This window comes from Palaemon carinicauda, chromosome 4, assembly GCF_036898095.1.
Source record: "Palaemon carinicauda isolate YSFRI2023 chromosome 4, ASM3689809v2, whole genome shotgun sequence".
Classification (NCBI taxonomy): Eukaryota; Metazoa; Arthropoda; class Malacostraca; order Decapoda; family Palaemonidae; genus Palaemon; species Palaemon carinicauda.
In genome coordinates, this window is record NC_090728.1 from 43259197 (window position 1) to 43285646 (window position 26450).

Here is a 26450-nt window from a genome sequence, read left to right on the forward strand (position 1 = left end):
CTGGTCTTGACGAGTTATCACTTAGGCGGTCTCCCAGTCATAGTGTTCAACGCCAGGTTGATTTTGATGAGTCACGTCAGAGAGTTTTGGTTGACCAGTTTTCGTATTCTGGTCGCGGGGAAGAACATCGGCGTCGACAAGTGGACGAGACGCGTCAACAATTTGAAGTAGTGGATCGCCCGCGGCAACAACTTTTGGACGCGTCGCGTCATAACATTGGTTTGCAGCGTCGACATCCTGACTACTTTGATCGTTCGCAGCAACAGTCCTCGGACTTTACGCGACCTCGCGGCGATCTTCAACAGTTACCTTCTGATTTCAAGCGTTCTTCTGTTCAACAGCAGTCGGATTCTAAGCGGTCTAGGCAGTTGTTGGTTGAGGATGATCGTCTACACGTCCGTGTTTCGCATCAATCTACTTCTACTTCTCCCCATCAAATTGACACAGATGTTGGCCTTGACAGGCAGTCCCATCCAGACGTTGTTTCTTCGGTTCAGGCTGCGGCTGTTGCTGCACTGCCAGAAGACGAACCAGAGGAAAAGTCGGATGAGGATAATCCTATTGAGGAAGTCTCTGAGAATGAGGAGGAGAAGCATTATCAGCATGCTGTGGACCTTCGCAAGTTTATGCTTATTCTGACTGGAATTTTCCCGGATTCTTTTACCCCTGTGGCCCCTCGTTCTCCGCCTTCTGAATTCATCTTAGGTAAAGCTACTAAGGTTCCAGTTTATACCAAGATGGTTCTTTCTCGATCCTCTAAGCGTGCCTTGAAGTTAATGGGTTCTTGGTTGGACTCCAAGAAATCTTTTGGCAAGACGGCCTTTGCCTTTCCTCCCGCTAGGTTAGCCTCTAAATCTAGTGTGTGGTACGAGACTGGTGAAGTGTTGGGCTTGAGTTTTCCTTCTTCTGCACAAGGGGATTTTTCAAGTTTGGTAGATGCTTCTCGTCGTCTTGCCTTAAGGAAGACGAAGATTTGGTGGTCCATTCCAGAGTTCGACCATTTCCTTAAAGGTCTTTTCAGGGCCTTCGAAGTTTTTAATTTTTTGGACTGGGCTTTGGGGGCTTTGAGTAAGAGGGTCTCTGATATGACGGAAACGGACACTAGTGGTTTGGTTCATTTGATGTCCTGCTTGGACAAAGGTGTGAGGGATGGCTCCAACGAACTTGCTGCCTTGTTTACAGCTGGAATTCTCAAGAAAAGGGCCACGATGTGCTCTTTCCTCTCCGCAGGAGTGTCTCCCTATCAGAAAACGGGCCTTCTTTTCGCACCTTTGTCTAATTCCTTATTTCCTCAGGAATTGGTAGGCGAGGTGGCTACTGCTCTCACGCAGAAGGCCACACATGACTTAGTTACTCATTCGACTAGGAAAGTTTTGCCTCCGTCATTCTCCTCTCGTAAACCTAAGGAATCTTCTTCTGGGTTTCGACCTCAGTCCTTTCGTGGGAAGCCCTCTGGAAGAGGCTCTTTTAAACCAGAAGGAAGGAAGCCTAGAGGCAGAGGGGGCAAGTCTGGCCGAGGTAAAGTCTGACTGCCCTCTCCTTCAGACAGCAGTGGGGGCCAGGTTGACTCACTTTTGGGAGGCTTGGGAGAGGAATGGAGCGGACCCCTGGTCCGTCCAGGTGTTAAAGGAAGGCTACAAGATCCCCTTCCTGACCAATCCTCCTTTAGTCACGGATCCAGTGGATCTTTCGCCCAAATACAGAGAGGGTCCCAAGAAGCAAGCCATGCTTCTACAGACGTCTCTTTTATTAGAGAAACAAGCAATAGAGGAAGTGCAGGATGTTACGTCTCCGGGGTTTTACAACCGCCTTTTTCTAGTACCCAAGAGTTCCGGGGGGTGGAGACCGGTTCTGGACGTAAGTGTGCTAAATGGTTACGTCCAGAACTCGACGTTCATTATGGAGACTCAGAAAACAGTTCTGGCAGCTGTGAGGAAGGACGATTGGATGGTCTCTTTAGATCTTCAGGATGCCTATTTCCACCTTCCGATTCATCCCAGCTGCAGACGTTATCTGAGGTTCATGGACGGAAACAAGGTCTTCCAGTTCAGGGCTCTTTGTTTCGGACTCTGCACGGATCCTCTATTGTTCACCAAGATCATGCTGAACGTGGCAAGCATGCTGCATTCGAGGGGAATCAGGGCCTCTCTGTATCTGGACGATTGGCTGATAAGAGCCTCCTCAGCCGATTGTTGTTTGAAGGACCTCAAGATGACTTTGGATCTCTCCAGAGAACTGGGTCTCCTGGTGAGCTCGGAAAAATCACAACTCATTCCATCCCAGGAGATTCTTTATTTGGGGATGGAGATTCACAGTCGGAGTTTTCGGGCTTTTCCGTCGTCGGTGAGAATCCAAGCAGCCCTCCTAAAAGTCCAAACGTTCCTGAAGAGAGATCTTTGCTCCGTCAGAGATTGGATGAGTCTTCTGGGGACTCTCTCGTCGTTAGAGAAGTTCGTGACCCTGGGGAGATTGTACTTGCGTCCTCTTCAGTTTCATCTCAACCGCCATTGGAAGAAAGGGGACAGCCTCGACAGGGATTGCATTCCCATCTCGACTTCCATCAAGTCTCATCTTCAATGGTGGAACAACGAGCCCAGACTGAAAGAAGGCTTGTCTTTACTTCAGAGGAACCCAGACCTCGTGTTGTGTTGCGACGCCTCCAATTCGGGGTGGGGAGCCACTCTAGAGAAGCAGGAACTTTCGGGGACTTGGACGGTGGAGCAAACCTCTCTCCACATCAATCAAAAAGAGCTTTTAGCTATTCATCTAGCTCTCATCGGCTTCGAAAAGCAGATCAGGGGCAAGGTGGTCCAAGTCAATGCGGACAGCACGACAGCTCTGGCCTATATTGTGAAACAAGGCGGGACCCACTCTTGGCCTCTGTTCGAGATTGCAAGACTGCTCCTCATCTGGGCGGAGGAAAGGAAGGTGACTCTTTTGACGCGGTTCATCCAGGGGGTCAACAATGTGAGCGCAGACAGACTCAGCAGGAAAGGTCAGGTTCTCTCCACAGAATGGATTCTGCACCCGGACATCTGCAAGAGTCTGTGGCGGTTATGGGGTCGACCTCTCGTGGATCTCTTTGCCACCGCGAAGACCAAACGGCTAGAGTGTTACTGCTCTCCGGTTCCAGACCCCGAAGCTTTACACATAGACGCTTTTCTGATGAACTGGTCACACATGGAGGTTTATGCTTTCCCTCCGTTCAAGATCCTTTACAAAGTGATTCAGAAGTTCATTTCACACGAGGAGACCAGAATGACACTGATAGCTCCGTTCTGGCCGTCAAGGAGCTGGTTTCCAGAGGTACTGGAATGGATGGTGGATGTTCCGAGAAGCCTTCCCATGAGACCCGATCTTCTCAGACAACCTCACTTGGCCCGAAATCATCAAAACCTCCGAGCTCTACGTCTGACTGCCTTCAGACTATCGAAAAACTCGCTAGAGCTAGAGGATTTTCGAAGAAGGCAGCCAAGGCAATTGCTAGGGCAAGAAGGTCTTCAACCATCAAGGTGTATCAGTCCAAGTGGGAGTTGTTCAGGGAATGGTGTAGAACTAACGCGATTTCCTCTTCCAGTACATCGCTTTCCCAAATAGCAGATTTTTTCTTGGACCTTAAAGTTAAGCATAACTTCTCGTCATCGACTATTAAAGGTTACAGGAGTATGTTGGCGACGGTTTTTCGACACAGGAACCTAGACCTTTCTAATAATAAAGATCTACGAGATTTACTTAGGTCTTTTGATACGACCAAGAAGATTCAAACAGCTCCCATCGCCTGGAATTTGGATGTTGTCCTTAAATTTCTCATGAGTGACAGATTTGAGCCTTTACACTCGGCTTCATTTAAGGACTTAACCTTGAAAACCCTTTTTCTAGTTACCCTCGCCACTGCGAAAAGAGTTAGTGAAGTTCACGCTTTAAGCAAGAACATTGGTTTTCGGAATGGGAAAGCCATTTGTTCTTTGCAACTGGGGTTCCTGGCCAAGAACGAAAACCCTTCTCGACCATGGCCCAAATCCTTCGAGATTTCTAACCTTTCTGATTTGGCTGGCGGTGAATTGGAAAGGGTTCTCTGTCCAGTTAGAGCTCTACGGTTTTATGTGGACAGAACTAAGAATCTGAGAGGTAACTCAGACGCTCTGTGGTGCGCAGTCCGGAAACCCTCGATGCCCATGTCTAAGAATGCCTTGTCTTTTTTCGTTAGATTGTTGATTCGAGAAGCTCATGCTCAGTGTGATGAGTCAGATCAGAGGCTCCTCAAAGTCAAGACACATGAAGTCAGAGCGGTAGCGACTTCAGTGGCCTTTAAACAGAACCGTTCTCTGCAAAGTCTGATGGATACAACATTTTGGAGAAGTAAGTCTGTTTTTGCATCCCATTATTTGAAGAATGTTCAGACTCACTATGAGGACTTTTTTACGTTGGGTCCTTTTATAGCGGCTAATGCGATAGTAGGTGAATGATCTACCACTACGTTCCCTTTTTTCCTAATACCCCTTTTCTATCTCTTGGAACTCGTTTGTTATGGTTGTTTGTGGAGATTGGGCGTCAGTCTTCCGCAATCTTTGATTTGGCTAGGTGGTCAATTTGTTCCTTGAGTGCACCCGGAACAAGGGTATTGGTTGAGGTTCTGTCATGTTATAGGTGTTTGTACCGTTTGACAGCTCCTAGAGATTTTCAGCCCGAGTGGATTACTGGATCTCTTAAGGATAGCGGACGAAATGAGGCAGAGTATCATTGCTGTCAGCTTCCTTATCAGGTGAGAACTGCTTAAGTTTATTGTATGTAACCCTTAAGTGAATTTTCTATATGTAGCTGTCTCTGACCCGCCACCAAGGGGTGTCAATCAGCTCTTTTATATAACCAGCGGGTAAGTTTTATATTTAAAAATGATATTTTCATAATAAAATAAATTTTTGAATATACTTACCCGCTGGTTATATAAATTTAACACCCACCCTCCTCCCCTCTAGAGACTACCTATGGTATGGCTATGAGGCATGGAAGAACTGGAGTTGGTGTGTAGTTCCACCTGTTCTACCGCTAGGGTGCGGTTGGTACACCTGGCGTATCTTCGATAGCGCGAGATTTGAATTTCTGCCCTGGCGTCAGGGACTTCAGCTCTTTTATATAACCAGCGGGTAAGTATATTCAAAAATTTATTTTATTATGAAAATATCATTTTAATAATTAAGAAAAAAGAAGAAAAAATATAGGTAGACTATTTCACATCACTATGCTCCATCTACTTCAGCCTCGTTGTTTTGCCGTGCGATGTCATGTTAAATCTGAACACAAGGAAGTATTTAATATTCAAATAGCCCTAAGTACAAGCATCAGAGTATCGGCAATTTAAGCTCTTTATTTATTTATTTATATATATTGTTTTGTTTTTTTTTTTTCTTTTTTTTTTTTTTTTTTTTTTTTTTTTTTGTTATTGGCCGATACCAATACCAGATACTCGTGGTGGAGGCCAATACCGATGTTTGTATCATGACAACGGCCAGTACCGATCCGATACTAGTACTATCAAGTATCGGCACATCTCTATTGTCAACATACCGTACTATTTTCCTGAATTCCCAATTTACATACTTCTTTATAATCCTTTGTTTGATTTGAATTCTCTAGCATCCTGACATTGAAGGTCATTGACGTCAAAATCTTTTGCTCTGATGACTTCTGCTCGCTTCCAGAATATTTCACATCAAGGAATTTATCTAGATGTTTGATTCATTGTTGGGTAGGCAATTCTATTAAGTCAGATTTTGTGATGTTCAGTGGTCTGTCTTATTGATATTAAGATTTGTAAGCAAGCATAAATGTCATTGACTTAGCAAGGATAAAAACTACGGCAAAAGCCATTAGCTTGTATAGCAAGTTTTCCATATTAGAATACACACATGTAAAGAAATAAGAGTTAAAAAAGGATAAGAAGTAATTTAATATGATGTACAATATTGAATAATACTTGAGTACAGTACATTATGCCAGTACACTAGTTAAAAATACTGTAACACTAAAGCCCTGTCCACATGATTGTGCATACCCGACGGGCAAACAGTGATACCAGGCCACAATATTTAGTGAAAATGAGGGTTGATAATGTCAGAAGTGAGAAAACTAAAGGCAGAGATCTGGCAACGCTCTATGATGCCAGATCCCTGTCTGTGGTTTTCACGCTTCTGACGTCATTAACCTTCATTCTTACTAACTATTGTGATCTGGTATCACTGTTTGCCCGTCGGGTACGCACGATCTTGTGGACAGGGCTATACTGTATTGAATATAGAAAAAAAAGCCAAGTATGGCTGTACAGTACACCTTCCAGGAAGGGGACTACAGTATTACCCAAGACTGTGAAATGAGTAGGCCTATTGAGATAACCAAATACTGTAGCCACAAATAGTAGCCCAAATACTCCAGTCAGTGAAGCAAAGGATGTCTGTAGTGATCTAATACAGTATACAGTAGAGTACAAACCTCTTTTTTTTTTTTTAATATATTGTTTCCCTACACTTTTCGTTTATTTTCCTTCTCAGAAAGACATTTTTTTTTCTCTCCCATTATTGATCCTGTCCATACATATCGAGAACCTTTTACTAGATGTTTCTTGGCGATCTACAACTAATAACTTATCATTCAGGAATTTCTCTCTAACAGTGGCAAACATGAAGCATTTACATAGCATTTGTTTATACTGTATATTCTATTGAATATTTAAACCTTGGGAAAACTTTAACTTTCCAATAAGTAATTTTTTCCTAAAATCTCATTTTGTGATATTTTCTACTTGCCATTATGATGTAAATGTAAGGTATAGGAAATATAAGGACAGTAGACTATTGAACTGTTTACAGATTGAGTTTTTAGTCTGTATGTAGTAGTTGAGAGTGTTACTGACTGATCACTTTACATAGATATACATGGCCCTATAGACGATCTTAAACCCATATTTACAGATAAAACTTTAATTTATTTATTTATTTGATGTATGCTTAGTTGTGTTTTCTTTTGGTCAAGATGTTTTTGTCACCATATCTTAAATATACAGTAGTTTTATCTTTTTTAAGTTTCATGAATCCTAGCTGTTCTACTTTGTGTTAACACTTTTTCCTAGATCTTCTATATGAGGCTTTTGTGGTGTCCTTTTTTCATTAGTTATAACCTGTTTTTTTTTTATTTTTTTTTTTTCCTTTTTAACCCTATTACAACATGGTACTTAGTAATATTTCAATATATTTATATTGTGTAATATGGAAATATGCATTTGTAATTGGTCATACAAATAGCAAACCTCTTGTTTTTTATATGCCTGAACATCCAGAAGGTCTTGAGAAAGCCAGTTGCTGATTACCTGTTTAACCCTTCTTGCATTGTTAAAGTTAGCATAGGTGCAGGTTTTTCAGAGGTTTTTTGTTTTTGAAGAGACTGATCAAATAGACTTTAGTATGTATAGTATTGGGTTTTAGTGGTGCTAATTTTCCTCACCACTGGGGATCATAAGGACAATCATCATACTGTGTTTCAGGGTTACTTACCAGTGGAGAGCCCCTTCTTTCAAATATACATAATATATAGTGGTAATGCATTCACGCAGGATTTGCAGGGCAGCAGATCAATCCCAGTCTGGGAATGTAAGTTTAAGCTGTTTACTGGGGAGGATACTGCTGTGGTTGGGTACCACAGTGGAAATTTGTGCTTGCCCAGCTGATGTCCTTTTAGAAGACACTGGAACTGAAACCAAAGGTCTTTACCTTTCTATGTACCCAATGTGCACACATGAGTAAGATGTGGGTTGCGTAATATACAGTGTACTGTATTGTCATCTGTGTATTTTTATAGTCAAATATTATGCTTCTGGTATATTTAGTTACCGTCTCGGAAACTATGCATCTTTCAGCATAATCATGCCATAAAAATTGTAAATATATAAACAATAAGGATCATAAGTGCAGCAAACATTTATGTATGACTGCCATATGCAATACAGTACAGTAATCTCCTTTTTTGGCCTTTGAGCAGACTGTACCAATTCAAAGTTCTTTGCTTTGGTCTCTTAACAGCTCTGCAAGTTTTCACTGGGGTTTATACTCTAGTATCAGCATGGGCACATACCAACAGCATTTGTCTCCTGCGTTACCAGGACTTGATTAAACTTGGTAGAATAGGAGGACAACCTTCATCCCCACCGAGACAGGCTTCTCTCGTTCGGTCACGATCTGGAGATCGTGGTGAACTGAAAAAAGTTGGTTCTAGTTTCTGAAGAAAGATTGATTTACCTAGGTGTGGACATTGACACCGATGTAGGAAGAGTCTTCCCAGCTCGGAACAAATTAGTACACTTTTGAAAGGTAACTTTCCCTTTCTTTCAAGAGCCCAATCTACCTGCACAGCTTTGGCAGAAGTGGTCGGGTCATTTGGCCTCACTGGAACGTCTCGTTCCGAACAAGATGAACCTTTTAATGGGCTCGCCCCCTCTGTCCCTTCCACCAGAACTTCAGTTGTTCACAGACGCATCATAGGAAGGATGAGGAGGTCACCTCTTACAACACCTAGCCTCAGGACAATGGACCGACCAGGAGCGTCAATGACATATCAGTGTGCTGGAATTTCGAGCGGGTTTCCTCACACTCCAACACTATTACCCAGGATAAGTATCCGGCCAGTTGGAATTGAAACTTCCTCACACCTTAGGATGAGTTCCTTATTTAAAAGACAAAGATTTCTACTTGTGTAGGAACAAATAAAGATTTTGGAAAATAATTTGTATTTGTTCGTACACAAAATACAAACCCTACAGTCTTTACATAGGAGAAATTAGCCGTGGTTGAAGACAGATATCCTCTACCACGTTCTCTGGCTTGGCTAAATTTTAAACTTTTCCCGTTTTCTTTTCAGGTGTAGTTTGGTGTGTGTGATCTTGAGGGTACATAATATGCAAGTTTGCCCTGAGCTGCTCCTGTAGAACTTTTATGTTGAAAGAAGTCATGGATCCTCACCATCTTTTCCCTTTATGCAGTGGACACTCCTGCACAGAGGCTTCCTCTTGCCCTGAGATTCGTAAGTGGCCATCCTTCCAGTGGGAGCAGTATGACAGGAGAAAGTAGTAGTAGTCTAAAAGCGATTCATCACCTTCGGGGTCTTTCTTGGAGACCAAGAAGTATCGACTTCTTTCTCTCTTTCCCCTGGTACCCTCCTTTCAGACTCTAATCATTCGGTGTCATCGAGAGAATGCTTGAGTAAGAGTGATGGTTGTTTGACTCTTTGTCAACTCCTTCCTCCTCCCCTAGTGAGGTGGAAGAGGGTTCCGCTCGAGGGCAAACCATATTGGAAGATGCTTTGCATGTTTCGTGGTCATCCTTGGCACTCTTTGGTTCTCCCTTGAAGTACCGGGTCTTAGAGTTGTTAGGCAAGGTTGCACAGTAGAAGAGTGTTTCTTCTCCTGCCGGGGTTAGCTTCGACACTTTCCCCTCTAGAGCTGACAAGAGTGAGTCCCTCTGGACCTGTTGTTATAAATTACCTGGCCCTTGTGGCCAAGCACGGGTGCTTAAAAGGTTTAAAGGCTACTCATGAATGGTAGAGGCAAGGGACAGTGACATTGCCCTAGAGAATGATCATATATACCGTACATATGATCAGCACCTAAGCCTCCTCTCCACCCAAGCTAGGACCAAGAAGGGCCAGACAATGGCTGATGATGACTCAGCAGAGACATAGGCTCCTCCAAACCCCCTATCCTTTGCTCACAAGGATGATGAAGTTGCAGCGACCAAAGGAACCAGCCAGTTTGAGCGGGACTCGAACCCTAGTCTGGCAATCCCCAGGCAAGGACATTATCAACAGGCCACCACAATCCTATGCAGGCCGTAGCCCTCTGGACCTTCATCTTCCGCAGATTCTCGCAAATCAGAGGAGCTGTGGGGTGGTATTTACCAGATCACCTTCCCAGCTCTCTCTCCTCTCACTGTCAGTGTTTTGCTCAGCGTGAGGACAACCTTTTCATCCTCTCCCCTCCGAGCTTGCCGTCCCTCTTTGGCTTTACAATAGACACCCTCGCAAGCATGACAGGTTTTCCTTTGTTGGGAGTCCACCTCCCCAGGCGGCTCAGAAGTACCAGCATAACACTTCGCCAGTGCTCTAGCTCTCTGGAGCTCACAGGCAATCTTCAAAATATCCCTGCAGCCCAGCACATCTACCCTCGCCGCTGTGGTCTCGTTAAACTCGGTGCAGTAACCTGTGTTGGCTTCTCGGGTAGGTTTGCAAGAGCAGCGCAACACTTGCTCACACTTACAATACAACTTACTGGTGTCTTGCTCACTCACAGCTAAGTGCTATCTATGTTAAGAGGTAAGTCGCAAGAGACAGTCTCGTGCACTTGTCAGCTGGGCTTCTTTTACGAGTCCCAACTCATTACGCTATGGCTCACTGGTAACTGTGCGACTTCTAGTGACTCGTCATCATCCAAGATGACCTGTCTCTACACTTGGGGTATTTCATGCTCCACTAGTTGTTGACACTTAGTTTACAGCTATAAATACTTTTAACGAGGTGTCAACAACTGTTCATACCATTGGTAGCGGAGAGAAGCACCAGCTCATCCATAGCTTCTTCACTTCGAGTGCGATCAAATTGAAGATGGTATGAGTGAGCTGGTGCTTCTCCCTGCTACCACTGGTAACAACCTGAACAGTAGTTAACACCTTGTTAAAAGTTTTTATAGCTGTAAACTAGGTGTCAACAACTGTTCAGGTTGATACCAGTGGTAGCAGGGAGAAGAACCAGCTAACTAATATACTATCTGCTATCAAAGTGAAAAAGGTATGAGTGAGCTGATGCTTCTTGCTACCACTGGTAACAACCTGAACAATTGTTGACAACTCGTTAAAAGTTTTTGTAGCTGTATGCCAGCTTGTGCTGATTTCTTCTAGGTAAAGAACTACAAGTTTGTATGGTTAGTGAAAATACAAATTATTTCCAAATTTGTCATTTTCCTAACCATACAAACCTGAGTCCTTTACTCAAAACTTCTCGCTATCACCTACCCGCCTTAGAAGTCCCGACAGCAATCAAAGTGACTGTGCAGTGAGCAAGCAGGGGGCAGGGCTTCCCATCTCCTGACCATAACTACTGGCCAAATGTTTACACATAGTTATAAAAATTTAACTTCTGATTACTCCTGTTTCACTGATATTTATCCCTATGTATAGGACTTAGGTTTGTACAGTATGGTTAGGAAAAGTTTAAATTATTTCATAAATTTGAAAGTGTGGTATTGTACTTAAAATGAACATGTGGAGGAAGAAAAGCATAAGAGATCACTCAATTCTTCAGTAATCAAGTTAGAGAGACCAGGGTCTACACCTAGTGCTAAATCACCAGAGCCTTTTGTATTGTGCAAGACAAACCTCATGTTAAAAGAGATAAGGTACTTATCTCCGATCTCTCGATCTGGAAATCTTCAAAACAAACTGGTTTTTCAGAAAACTGAAGGTGAGATACTTCAAATGGGACAGTGAGAGGGAGAAAAGCAGAATGACAGCCTATATGGTGGCTAGAAACATAACCAATATGAAATCTCTCTTATCTTATGAATCACTCACTTAATGATAATCCACTAAGAGAAGAATTAAGAAAGAGTATAGAATCAAGGATCAGTGTGGCAAGGGATTGTCTTTATAATGATAAATGTGATAGGAAGGCAGGGTATGAAGAGGTGCTTTTAGAAAATTTATAACTGTATTCCTTATAGCTGAAGAAGGAATTACTTTAAATCTGTGAATAATAGAAACCCACAATAAAAGGAAAGGATAAATAGATTAGATCTCTAATGTTTTCCAGGCACGACAAAAAAAGGAGAATGGTATAACTTCACCAATAAATGCTGTTATGACTCGTATTCAGTCACCAGTATTATCACTGTCATCTTATTCTCTGGTAGTCAAGTGTGTCTAGGCTGTTTTTCAAAGCTGGTCTCTTCATTGATCAGGTGTTGCCTCTCTTGACTAAACCAGCATTAACCCTTTTACCCCCAGGCTATTTGGAAATTTCCAATCCTTAACCCCCAGGGGGTTATTTTTTTCCCAGCACATTTTGCAGTATATTTTTTTTTAAATTGCTCTAACAGCCTTAATTTTTGTCATAGAGAGGTCAGGTTGGTCTCATTCTCTTGGAAAATGCCTGAATTTTCTAAAAAAAAAAATTATCAAAAATATGAAAAAAAAAAAGTTTATAGCATTTTTTTGCAAGGACGTACCGGTACGTCCATGGGGGTAAAGGGATGGCTTTTGTGAAACGTACCAGTACGTCCTTTGAGGGTAAAAGGGTTAAGAGTATACCCTGGAGAAACTTAACTTCCCTGTGGCAATTGGATGTCTGTGAATAAACATTGGGCTATTGATTAGATATCACACCAATATTTACTGATTCCAAGATATACTATATCAGGGAGATGAGTAACTTTTAATACCACTTGTCCGAATGGATATGAAGGTTCTTTTATACTGAATAGCTGACCATGGCAATGATACCTTGGGCTCAGGTTTTGTTTTGCCTTTTATGGTCATAATTGTCCTGAGGAATGAAAAATTATCTCAAGATTCCTGATACTGGGGAAGCAGGGCCCATTTAAGCACAAAATTACTTCTGCTATTATTGAAGGGTCAGACATTTTATCATAGTACAGCTACGGTACAAGTGTTGAGACAGATATTATAACTGTTTTCATATTTTCTTATACCAGTTCATTATTTTACAAGGAAAAGGGTGATAATGATGTGGGTATGGTCATCCCGTCTTTGTTTGGAATTTCCACAATGAGTGACTGGCTTCACCAGTAAACTGGAAGAGCCACTTACCATAGGCTGGTCTCAAATCTTTTGAGCTAGACAATAGCTCTTTTCAAATACAGTAATATAATGAGGTTACCAAGAAATATATTCCCTTAATTAATTCTCTTTGATGATAGTATCCAAATTAATTCTCTCTCTCTCTCTCTCTCTCTCTCTCTCTCTCTCTCTCTCTCTCTCTCTCTCTCTCTCTCTCTCTCTCTCTCTCTCTCTCTCTCTCTCTCTTTATTTATTTTTTTTTAAAGCAGAGTTTCATACTGTAGCAAGACCCTAAACAGTCTGTTAGGTATCTTATCAATAGTACTGCTCCTGATGTTTTATACCCAGGTCTCTTATTAAGTAGGGCGAGCTAAACAATTACCAACACTTGTTTCACTCTCAGACATTATTTCACCAAAAGTAAATTACCAATGTTTGTGGAATGAAGAAACAAAATTTGAAGTAGTTGAATTGATTACAAATTGTTTTGTGCCTGGAGTGCTATCTGCTTAGTCCCATCACTTGATAATATGGTACATCATTCACACCGCTTTAGGCTCGCCTAGGTAGTTAACATTTACTGCAGAAGAGAACGGAGATTCCTTTTGATGTCTGAAGTCAGATGTTGGTGGTCAGGACTTCTGTGCCTGCTCTTGGATGTCAAGGCATAAGTAGAATAAGAGGTTTATATTTATGGAACAGAATTATTTTACATTGTTTATTATGTTTTTTCCTTTTATTTATTAAATGTCCAAGTTGTTATCCAGTATACTGTGCTTTTTGTTTAGCAAAATTTTCATGAAGTTATCAATAACTCATAATGGTGTAGTACTTTTGTGGGACAGTGTATTGCATTTATATCAAATTGCCCTAAGCACATGGATACAGTAGAATCAATCATACTAATGTGTCTCAAGAATGGTTATGACCATGAGTATTTTAAAGGAGGTTTACTTTTACAAATAATACTGTGCATGATTCAGGCATAAATACCTAGTGTGAACACTTCGTTAAATTTGTGTAGATACTACTATTATGTAGGTTAAGTTTCTTGACTAGCTTATTTATGGTTGGTAAACGGGTGAGTCAACTTTGTATATTGAAGTGATGTTATTTCTATTTTTGTTATTAAAACTAGGTTAACAAGAACACCATGGCTCATCTCTGGACTAGTAGGGGTTTTCTATAAGTTTTCCCAATAATCAGAATTGGTATTGAAACAAGAACTGTAAATGTATAAACATAAATTGAACAACTAAGGGAGAAGACAATTTAGGAAACAAAGAAAAACTACCTTAAAATATACATGCAAACCAAAGGTTGTTGCAAAGCACACACTGTTTCACATGCTGTGTAGCCACATTGCATGCTAGATCAGGCTATTGATTTTGTTCAAAGCAAAGAATTTTCTTTGGTCTACTCTTATTGCATAAAGAAAAAGGGACTAAGTTGTTATATGTGTCTAGTTTGGTTGTTTTCTTTTTATTGGATCTATCAAACTATGACTTAATAGGGTTAGATGATGTTATGTTGTTGTACACATTAAATGATAACAGTGGTATATTGCACTGGATATGATTTTGTAAAGTTTAAAAATTTCCTTGTTTTGACAGATATTTCTGGGAAAATATTAAGTTTATATTGCAAAATCGAAGTTTTATATAAAAAAAAAAGTTTTTCATACAAATCAAATATAAATTCATTGTTTTCCATCCCAAACAATGTCAGTCTTGATCCTTTTGTTCTCATAAGAAGAGAAGTACTCTTATGGCACTCAATGCCACCTTGACCCTTGGGTATCCTTCCATCAGCCACCTTGTGCTATATTGCGAGACAGCACAAACTGTTCTCCCACATCAGTAGGTACACCATAGTCTGTCGACCTCTTGTCTCCTGTCATTATGATTACTTAATGCAGAGGAGAGGAGAGTCCAGTGTTATACGTTGTTTATTCAGGGGATGGCTACTTTGATGCGGAACAAACTGCTGTACTCTACTAATTAAACTAAATACTTAAACTGATAAATGTCAGTCACTGGAAGAAACAGGTTATGAAGCACACTGGACATGGTTATTAGCAGTTCTGCAAATAAAAAAAAGTGATGATTAGGAAATCATATTATTGGCCTAGATTTTAATACTGCCTTTGTGTTGATCATGATGTCCTAGATTGCAAAGAGTTGTAGTTGATGGGCACCATAAGAATCTGGTGTTCCTCAGGGTAGTGTTCGGGGTCAATTACTTTTCAAGCTATACTGCATATACTGTACATGGTATGTGATTTGGCATAGAAAACAACCTTGTTGCATATGCAGATGATGCTACTATCTTTCCTCAGGGTAGTGTTCGGGGTCAATTACTTTTCAAGCTATACTGCATATACTGTACATGGTATGTGATTTGGCATAGAAAACAACCTTGTTGCATATGCAGATGATGCTACTATCTTTGCCTCAGTTCCATCTCTTGAATGTAGATCTGGGTTTGCTGAATCCCCTAACAGAAATCTAGCTAAAATTAGTGCTTGGTGCAAATTATGGGGCATGAAGTTGAACCCTAACAAAACTTAAAGTATAATTTTATGTGGGTCGAGGATAGTGGCTCTTACACATCCAGATTTTGCATTTAAAATGTCTCCATATACAACTCGTTCAAAATTCTAGGTGTGATTCTTGATTGCAGATTTACCTTCAAGAAACAAAAAATTTTCTTACTGAGAAAGCTGTAAGATTCTCTAGTTTTAGGAATTTTCTCTTGTCTGGTCTTCAGCTGCTGAATCTTATTTTAATTTGTGGGGAAAAAATAGACAGTCTATCAGATTTTTTATTCCTGATCCTGATATAAATCTCTGGCACTGTTGTTCAGTTAGATCTTTGTGCGTGTAGCGTAAGAATTTTCATAATTTTGACCATATTTTGCATTCAAATCTTTAAAGACTATACCATTCTGTATGCATTAATAGGTATGCAAGTAATTCTAATGGTCTTCCCTTCATCATAAGGCTCAATATAGTTTTGTTCCTGCTGTGACCAGATTGTGGAATGATCTTCCTAATTTGTTAGTTGAATCAGTGAAACTTCAGAAGTTCAAACTTGTTGCAAATGCTTTTATGTTGAATAGGTTGACATAAGTCTGTTTTCTTAGTTTATATATGAGAGATCTATTTTAATGTTATTGATCTTAAAATATTTTATATTTTTTATTCATCACTTCTCATATAGTTTACAGTATTTTTCCTCTTTTCCTCTCCTAACTGGGCTACTTTCCCTGTTGGAGCCATAGCCTCTGTACCATGGTCTTACACTGCCTTGGGTTAGAGTTCTCTTGCTTGAGGGTACACTTGGGCACACTTTTCTATCTAGTTTCTCTTCCGCTTGTTCTGTTAAAGTTTTTATATTTTAAATAGGAAATATTTATTTTAATATTGTTACTATTCCTAAAATGTTCTATTTTTTCTTATCTCCTTATTTCCTTTCCTCACTGGGCTATTTTCCCTGTTGGGGCCCCTGGGCTTATAGCATCCTGCTTTTCCAACTAGGGTTGTAGCTTAGCATTTAATAATAATAATAATAATAACTAGAGCTTGTAGCATCCTGTTTTCCAACTAGGGCTGTAGCTTAGCTAGTGATAATAATATAATAATAAAGCTATTGTTGGTCTACCATGCCCTTAATCTCCAGGCTCTGAAAAACATCTCTAAGTAAACACTTCCTGTGATTTGGTTGGCTAATCTAAAGGCATGGGTCACCAAGGTTATTTTCAAAGAATAGTTCAATGGCCATTTTATACCATCGCTCAAGGAGTATTGCAGGGTAAAGAAACCTGAATGACCCAACCTCAAGTGTGAAAGTTGCTTTCTTACCACCTAGCACGCTCTCTTATACAACCCATGGACCCAGGCATCATAGCAATCTTAAAGCGATACGGTACTATTCATTGCACAACTTACGCCAGACAGTTGATGCTACTTCAGCAGAGGATGGGATGAACATTCAGGAGTTTTGGAAGGACTGCAGTATACACCAGGGAGTGTTAAGCATAAGTGCTTCTTGGACCAAAATCACTTGAATAGCAATAAATGGTGTATGGAAGAAATTGTGCCCTCAATTTGTTCACGATTATAAAAGTTTTGATGAGCTAGTAAACGGCATACAACAGAATTTGTTATCCCTTTCTAACAAACTTGAGATGGAGTTGGAAGATTTTGAACAGTTGATCGAGGCATACAAGTAAACATTGACTAACGAAAAATTGTTGGAGTTAGCAGAACAACAGAAAATTTAAAAACGTTTCTCCTCATTCATAACCAAGGAACTTCCTGCTTAAAGAAAGGCAGCAGGGATTTTTATTATTTATCCAAGATTGTCAATCTTTGAGTCTCAGGATCCTTCAGCTGAGCATTATGCAAAAATAGCCACTGTAATAGTGTTGTAGATATGTTCCTTTTGTGTAGGACAAATTTTGATGAAAGAGAAGAACAATATCCATCAAACTTTAGATCAATTCCTGGTTAGAGCAGAAAAAATTAAAGACTACAGAGTCATCACCTATACTTGACTCTGAGCAATGTCATGTTTTACAACAACAACAAAAAATCATGTAGAAGCTACTACTGTTACATCTTTACCATCAACTTTATTATAATAATCCTCCTCTAACATCTAATTCCTCACTTCCAACTCCACCTTCTTATGTGTCCAGTAACCAGAAGAGATGCCAACTTCAAGGTAAAGGGATTATTACTAACGTGTTATACAGTATTTCAGTATATATATTGAATGGTAACGTCTCTCTCTCTCTCTCTCTCTCTCTCTCTCTCTCTCTCTCTCTCTCTCTCTCTCTCTCTCTCACAGTGCAGTACTAAAATGATAGGTGTACGTCAATGTATTGGTGAAAATTCGACCCACGTCAAAAATCAACTTTCACCCAGTCTCTTGGATTGAATTAACGACGTAGGGTAGGGTATTACTGTATAAAGAACTTGGAAGAATAGAGGAAGTAGAAGTTTTAGTTTATTCTAGACCAAGTTGTTCCTGTGTTATTTCATCACACTAGATTAGGAATTAAGGGGCAGAATAAGTTCAATACAATTTCAAGTCTAAAAGAATACAATACTGTATATATTGGAACAGTTTTTATTAAGTGTTAGGTAATATAGTGCTATCTTTGGTAATCCTAGAAATGTTATCTTTGGTAATCCTAGAAATTTTATCTTTGATAACCATAGAAATACATTGTTTTCTACTGAAATTGTTTATTGATATTTTGTTAATCTGTGTTTATAATGATATTTCATGTAATATATGGTATGACTTAAAGGCTTTAATTGTTTACGTAGGGTTATATAGACCTCAGTTCTCGGTGAATTACTTAAGATGTAATAGGGACCTAAAGTAGTGTACAGTGCAACCTTTATGTCTGTTTGATCTGTGCTCAATTTTTTATTTAAACCAATACTATATCAAATACACTAGTTCAGAGCTTATTGGTAAAAGATTGATTCCATGGTATCCAACCTAGAGTTTAATGACAATAACAGAAATGGTATTTTGAATATAAAGGCAGTTTGTGCTACTTACAATTGTGGGTAATCAAAAAGAAAGTTATTTTTGAGTGTGTATTGTTTATCTAAGCATGGGGCCTTGAGGTTAGTGTGCTCTTAAAGACCTGTAAATAAGATTCAATAGAGCTAATAAATTCATTGTAAATCTTTATAATAGTAGCTCTTCTTTTTTATTGCCACCTAAGTAGAAAAGGTAAAGTTTTGTTTGCATGAGTTATTGTTTTTTTAAACTTAGATATGCAATTGCATTATCCAGTGGCTATTGTACCTTAAGAAGGGTCTTTTTAACCTCGCCTATTGTTGGTCTTCAATATGTCCTAGCGACGTTTAGATTTTCTGAACAAAATCCTTAGTTAAGCTAGTCTGATTTTATATGTGATATGACTAACCATTTTGTCTTTGTGTACATTTATCTAATATTGTAGTGCATATGTGCTGTATTTTACGTCCCATTACAGTACAGTACAGTATTACTTCAGTTTAATTGCTGCTGCTTACTTTCATGCTTGTTGTGCAGCTACTGTCTTACATTTGTCATGAAGGTGAGGGAGTTTCGTACCCTTATTTTTCAGTGGCCGGCAGCATATTTGTGGTGAAGAAAATGTGGTCTCCATTTGAACGGGGCATGTTTTGTGATGATGAGTCTATCCGCTACCCCTACACTGAATATGAATCAGTGTCAGATACAGCCCTCTTGTTGTTTGGTGTGGCCATGCCAGTGGGCCTGGTAAGTTGGGAAGACATGCCATGCAACCACTACAGAGCATTGGGTATCATGTGACGGGTGATGGACAACGGGCAAAGAGTGCTCTATTTCTATTTACTGAAATGAGTTGACTAGTGCATTACCTTTTTATTGGTATGCCCGTTTGTTTATTTTGGAAACGTAGGAAGTGGTCCTTGCTGCATATCTAGGATACCCTGGCATGTGATTTTAAAGTTAAGATTAGAATCTCTCTCTCTCTCTCTCTCTCTCTCTCTCTCTCTCTCTCTCTCTCTCTCTCTCTCTCTCTCACATTTTACACTAGTATGCTACCCTCAAGCACCGTAATCACCAATTTAACCAAATTTAGAGTATGTTAGTTTTTAGAAGAATTTTATTTTCAAGCTGATAAATACAGTAATGAAATTCTTTTCTCTATTAGTCCTGTAACCATAATTAATATAATTAAACAGTTGGTCAATGGTAAGGGTAAATTTAGTCCATGAATTTTATTTTGTGTACTTAGATTTGTATGACACGGTAGGTTAAAAGTTGGTGTCCTAAGTATTTGAGTAAATTAGTTTTGTGGTATAAGATGTTTGGGATTTTGATAATTCATATGTATTGCTCATTCAAGGGCTTGGGAATTATTTTGGGTGGTAGTTAAATAATTATTTTTCATGTACGTTAAATTTAGTTCAAGTTCAGGTATAGTTGAAAATTATTTTGAATGTCTTTGGTGTCTTTTTTTTCTAACTATGTATTATTTGAGCAGTTAGCCGGTCTCATAATTTTTCTTTAATTTTATGAATACTGAAGCCAATTAGCCTGTCATTTATCTATCCCACATTTGAGGCTATTTTTTCTTTGTCAATTCAGCTTGGCTCAGTTATTGATGTGAGTTATCAGGATCTACAATACCAGTTAAATTTGCACAAAAATTCATAAGATCCAAGAATAAATTTTAAGGATAATTTTTTTATCATTATATCAGTCACTACTCAATATATCTTGGTTAATTTATTTAAGGATCCCCTGAACACCTACTGTAGAGGTGAGTGACTGATACGAGATACTGCACTGGTATTTAAACTATGCCATACCTGATATAAATCTGTTCCCATCTACTGGAGTACAAAGAGGTTGTTATTCACTTGCACACTTTATATCCTAGATGTGTTATGAGGGGCAGCTATATTGGCTGTGGTAACTGCTTCCCATTCTTTAGCCAGATGAGCTAATCTTTATTGTATTTTTGTGTTCTAAGGTTTCTGTAGATTAGGTTAAGAAAGACCTTTGTTCTTACATTTGTGTGGGTGTGTAGAACTTGCTGTCACCATATTCACAGGTTACATTCCTTTCCTCCTAATTTATAGCTTACCAGGCTGCTAAATGGCTAGAATAAAAGTTTCCAGGGAAAAAAATTTTTTGGGGGTTTATTTGAAATTGGGATGTGAAAATCCTAATACGAAGAAGGTATTTCTTTTCGCTGGCTTAACTCGAAAGCCTGTGTCTTTTCGATGTACATTAGTGCATCCCCTTTTTCTCTCATTCACTAGAAATATAAAGCTATTAACTAGTCCTGAGTGCAAAGCATAGTTAAGGGCCTTTGACCTTAAGATGTCTAGTGGATATTCATCATAAGCCCTTTAACCTGGGCACAAGTGTTAGAAAACCCCCAAATAGGGGCTAAAGTTGGTGTGTTTTGTTTTGTTTTTCTTATTGAATAACATTTAACTGATTTGTGAATATTGTTGCCGCTTCAGTGTTGCTGACACAGATTTCATGGTATATAGTCTGAATATCTTTTAAATTAGGGCGTTTTGCAAGACTACAAAACCAATCTTATGCTAGCTTACACTACATCTCTTTTAACATTAAAGGTCTTTTGTGAAGGTTATATACTTTCTCTTGCAACTTATTGTGGGAGCATTCTAATACTCCATGTTTCTACAAAGACATTCAAATTTTTCATGTATTGGAGGCCTTTATCTCAAACTAATAACAACATTTGTGCGTCTTTGGTACAATGCTCACACTGGTTCTTATTCAGAGTTTTTCTCATGTCATGTGAATAGAGTAATACTCTATCAGGGAACAACATCAGCCTGCAGTATGCATCCTTTCAACATATCTTATACTTTTGCTTTTACAATTGATCCCTTTTTGGTTTGAAGGGATTGTAGCCACTCTCCATTTTCCATATTACCAAATTGCAAATTAAGATACATGAAATTAAGATGGTAGCACACTCAAAGCTAGGACAAGGGCTGATACAGAGGGACTGAGCATTGGATTTGCTTGGATGTGGTGTGTTTCAGCAGCATCAGGACGTGCATGTGTTCCGAAATTTCATCAAAATGAAAAACAAGTATAAAAGGAACATTTTGGGTTAGGAGGCCTTCAAGGAGAGTGAATTTAGTTGACTGGGCCTCATATATTGTAAACCTAATGTTAATACAATATCGATTAAGTAGTGAAATAAAGGAGTACCTGGATGAAGTGCAAAGAGAATGATGGACTACTAGTCCTGTTAGTAGAAAGCAAATTGTTTGAGTAGTTATAGTAAGGTAGTGATTATCTTGCAGTACAACTAGCTCAGGATTTTCTGTTAATGGTACTCCATTGGTAGTTCTACCAGTATAAGAGATTAATCTACTTTACCATTGACAAAATCATTACGTAACGTCGTAAAGTATATGAAAATCACAATTGAAAAGTTTAAGATGAGGCATTTTGAGATTGTGTCGAAATGATAAGTGGAATGAGAAAGAGATTATCTGAGGTTCAGATGTAGGAAAGAAGAGAAGATTATCAACAAATGCAGCGTGCAAAAAAATTATAATGAAGTAAAAAAAGAGAAACAAAAAGCAAATACAGTAATGATTTATACATTTACTTTATGAAATTGATAATTACCATACCAGTGTTCAGAAAGCATCTACTGTAGTTCCTTACAGAACCCATCTCTATTCTTCAGCCCACTCAGTCATGCTTGTTCTATGATAATGTGTAAATGAAATTGTGAGTAGAATACTAGTCTGAAGCTGCATTAAAGGCTGAAACCTCAAATGGGTTTACTTAAGGAAGCACAGTAACAATCGTAAATCTCATTACCTGTATAAGGAATATCATAATCAATACGAAAGTGTAAGTTATGGGAAAAGGCTCAATAATCTGGTGATGTTACTCTGTTATACAGAATACTGTATATCAAAAGAATGTGAGATGAATAAAGATTTCTCACAAGGTTCAGCTCTTCCTTTTATTGGTTATTCTTTTTATTAGAAGCTATAGTTTAATACATATATAAAAATGGGGCCTATGCGAATACAATATTCAGATGACCTGTCGTGACCCACAGAATCAGAGAAGAGGCTGCAGAAATGTTGAATATATAGAGTGGAATGAAGAGAAAATTTGCAATAATTCCAAGCAAAATTAGGCTGAAGGTCAGGACAGTATTTGCGTGGATACTGCAGAAGAGATTTATGGCTGAATTTAATTCTGTGCATCCAATGTATGAAATATTTCATGAACGGGTTTAGAAATATAAGTAGAGAAAGCAATCCAGGACTAATGAGCTATGCTAACCCGTTTAGCCTCAGGAAAGCAGGATTGGAACATTTGGAGTTTCTCAATATTATTGTATTATGGAAAGGTAATGCCATGATTATTTGGCTGCCCTCCCTTTTTAACCATCTTTATTGTGTGACTCCTTGGATCACCCTCCTGGTCCCAGAACCAGACCCCTAAAGTCTATGAATTAATCAATGATTAATAACTATTTTGCAATTTCTTTTCTCGCATTTCTTTTCCACTTCCTCTATTCATAAATGTAATTTGATAAGTGTCATAGTTAGAATTGATAATCAATTTAAAGTTTTTTTTTTTTTTACTTTAGGGCAACTTTTGCTTCTAGGTCCTTCTCAATATTGCAAACATTAGCAATTTTAGTACTGTATTCATGATGCTTTCAGTATCAATATTGCAAACATTAGGAATGTTAGTACTGTACATTCATAATGCTTGCTGTAGATGATGGTTATAATGTTCCGTGTATAATTAGGATATGATAATAGCTTAAGCTATGTCATGGTCAAGTAAAGATCTTGTAGTGACAAGTGAACAGTATGGCAAGAATTCATTTCTCAATATTTAAATAGGGTAGGTGAGGAGTGCAAACGATTTACTCCTTCCAGACCCCAAAAAGATATGTAGCGATATTTTAAAGAGAAAAAGTGTGCTGGGTATTTAGAGATGTACGACAAGGTCACCTCCTACTTTTCCGCCTCCCCAGGTAAATGCATTCTTACCTGGGCGTTATTACTGTATTTGTAAGCTGTATTTTCATTCTCTTAGTATGCTGTACGTTCATACTGTATGTGTGTATATTCTAATATGTTTGAACTGTATATATGCACATACATGGATCTTCCCATTGTTTACTTTTAGGAACTGGATGCCTTATTAATATGCATGCTTATTGCGTTTGTATTGTAGTCACTTACATATTTATTTGGTAGAACAAGCTTTGATTTATAGTATACTTGGATTTAATATGGGTGATAATCATCTTGATCATTCTTCTACTTTTTTTTTATTTATTTTTATTTTGGACTCATATGTCTTCCCAGCTTTACCAGATATAGGGAGTTCAAAAATCGAGCAAGAAATGGCCTTGATCTGTGTACCAATGTGTGTGCCCATGTAATAGGAGTTACAGTACTGGATATTATATGAACGTACTGTTCCTTTTGTCAGGTACCATTGCTTAATTTTAAAACATATACATTTATAAAACATGCATTCTATGGTAAACAAGGTGCTGCATTGCATTTTTGTAAGTGTGAATTACATTTATTTACCCATAGGGTACAGTAATTGTACATTTTTTATTATTGTTATTGTTGTGTGGCTTCAAGTTAACTATATTTCCATTTTTTCAGTTTGATCATTTACCCCAAGTTTTTGTAGTTATTAGTTGAATGATAAATTCCACCTTACTGTAGCCAATTATAAATATTAAATTAGCTCTAGTACAATTTTTTATTTATATATTATGTATATATAAATATCCCTGGATATCAGATAAGGGTAAGTCAGTAATTCATCCTATTCAAAAGAGGAAGTTTTTATTTGGACCAGGTTGCAATTAGGCATTTATCTTGGTTATGATTTTGTCTTTTACATCATTACTGTTGATGTTTTCAGGTTGTGAAACAATTCATATGATTGACAAAGCTTATGAAATAATGTACATCTACAATCATCTTAGGACTAAACATGTTTTGGTTATCACAAGGGGGATGCTAGATATAGTATTAGTTATTATAGTTCTATGTTATGTCAAAATTGGAGATTCCACTGAACCCTAAATCATTTTACAATAAACATGCCACGTTAACAACTTTTTTCTGGGCTCAACCTGTGTCGCTCCGTGAAATGCTCCTTAAAGCACCATTTCAAAGGTATAAAATCTGCTAAATATACCAGAGAAAAAAGTTGCATGGAATGCTTGGAATATATCCAGCTCGCTCACCCCTAAAGGGTGTCGGTATTAAAACTGGGGCGAGTGATACCACTACCAGAGATCCCTTTCCAATTAGACTTCTCCCTCCTCAAAATCCCCCATTACTACGAGGTGTCGTTCACTACAGCTACTGCCACAACTTTTTATTTAGATACCCTTACTGTGGGTTAAGAAATTGTTTTGCCTAATTTAATAAGAAAATTTATTAAAACACGAAAATACATTAAACTTGAACTGTAACCATAAAAAACATAATTAGTAAACCCAAATTTATAGATATGGCAAGGTTTTGCATCATAAGTGGAGTAGTGCAGTAAGGAATCCTTAGGAATTTTGAAGGGAACATTTAATACTATTTACAGCGCAAGTGGGTACCCAGATGTTCTGGAGATTCCTGTATGAGCACCGTGGCTGTCAATTGATATACAGTACACTATACATATCACAAAAAGTTTTGGCCATGTTGAAGCAAGAGGAACTCATACTAGTAAATTCAATTTCTTTGTCAATACAGACTCCATTTTTATGTGGCTGGCTACAAAAGTGATGGATTTTGCAGACACACTATAAGCTCGTGCTTAGATGTAATGAATATTAACTGGATGTCCGGGTAACATTGGACTCTGGCCTCTGCTGCCCATGAGTAATCTTTAAACCTTTAAAGAGACCAAAGCTTTACTAAATAGATATTCTTTAGATCAAGAAAACCATGCAGTCCTATTCTCTTGATGCCTTTGGTCAAGTTGTGAAGTTTACGTACTAATTGTAGCTAATTTATGCCAGATGTGTAACAGGCTGTTAGCATACACAGTGAATCACTTTTTAGCTTTGATTTGTAATTGTTCCCACATGAATATAATTCTTCGTCCTTTAATATGAGAATTCATTCAAGCGTAGCTAGAACTTGTCATTTAAAAACTTAAAACAAGGGCCATAGCCAGTAATTAGTGGTTGGCTGCGAGGAAGATCAACCCTTTCTACCGGTCCACTGAACAGTCACTTTGATTCTTGCTGCTGACTAACACAGATGTGCTATCAGCGTCTACGAAAATTGGCTTTCTAAAACTTTTTCTTTTTCTTTCAGGTGTGTGTGTTAAGATATGCTGAAGGCAGACATGCTGACTTGCCTTGGGGTGTCGGCACCTTTATGAGTAGTAAAGAGGATGATCCTTATTAATTATGCCTTTCATGCACGGAGGCACGTTTGGAGTGTAGGATGTGGGTACCCTCTCAGTGACAACAGTATGTCCTAAGGCAGCGAAGCGAGATTCTTACTGCTTGGGCTCATTCTCGAGGTCGAGGAAGTAGGCTAGGCCTACCCCCATCCACCCCGGTCTCTGCCCTCGAGCCCTTCCCGTCGACCTCTTCGGGAAGCAAGTTGGAGAAGTGTGGTGCCAAATTATCAATTAGGCAAATTTTGAGGTCAGGAGACCCTTCTGTTTCCTATAGAGGAACAGACAGGCCTCTCCCTTGGAAGGAGTAATTTATTCCAGATGTTCCTGCTGATGACACTGTGCAATGCCTCTGGTCATTCCTGGGGTTGCAGGGAACCCCCTACACAGAGCGTTTTGCTTTCTACGCTGGTTCCCCCTATCGGTGTTCGCTTCATGTTGATCATGACCTGGCTGCCAAGCTGCTGGTTAGCTTTCCGCCCTTGGAATATGCCACTCCTTCCAAACCCCCGATGGTTGGCAAGAGAGTTCATCAGTGAGAGTAATGAGCTCTTCCTTCTTAAAGAGACCTCACTATTTGTCACCTGATTACGAGCACGCTTGCTCTCGCTTACCTGCAGAGCTGTGACTATCCCCCCTTGCTCCTATG

At 39.0% G+C, this 26450-nt stretch overlaps 2 protein-coding genes across 4 annotated transcripts in view; one reads left to right on the plus strand and one right to left on the minus strand.

The window, feature by feature from the left end:
• Window positions 1-26450, minus strand: part of Orp8 (Oxysterol-binding protein-related protein 8) — a 732808-nt gene that overhangs the window by 383591 nt on the left and 322767 nt on the right. The window lies entirely within an intron of this gene.
• LOC137639913 (phospholipid phosphatase 1-like) overlaps window positions 1-26450 on the plus strand; it is a 118092-nt gene that overhangs the window by 14103 nt on the left and 77539 nt on the right. For 2 of the 3 annotated variants that reach the window (XM_068372194.1, XM_068372197.1), the window contains exon 2: window positions 18966-19120. The exons of the other annotated variant lie outside the window; for it this stretch is intronic. In XM_068372194.1, coding sequence (XP_068228295.1) covers window positions 18966-19120 — 155 coding nt within the window. The remainder of the gene's footprint in view (window positions 1-18965; window positions 19121-26450) is intronic. 3 annotated transcript variants of the gene reach the window in all.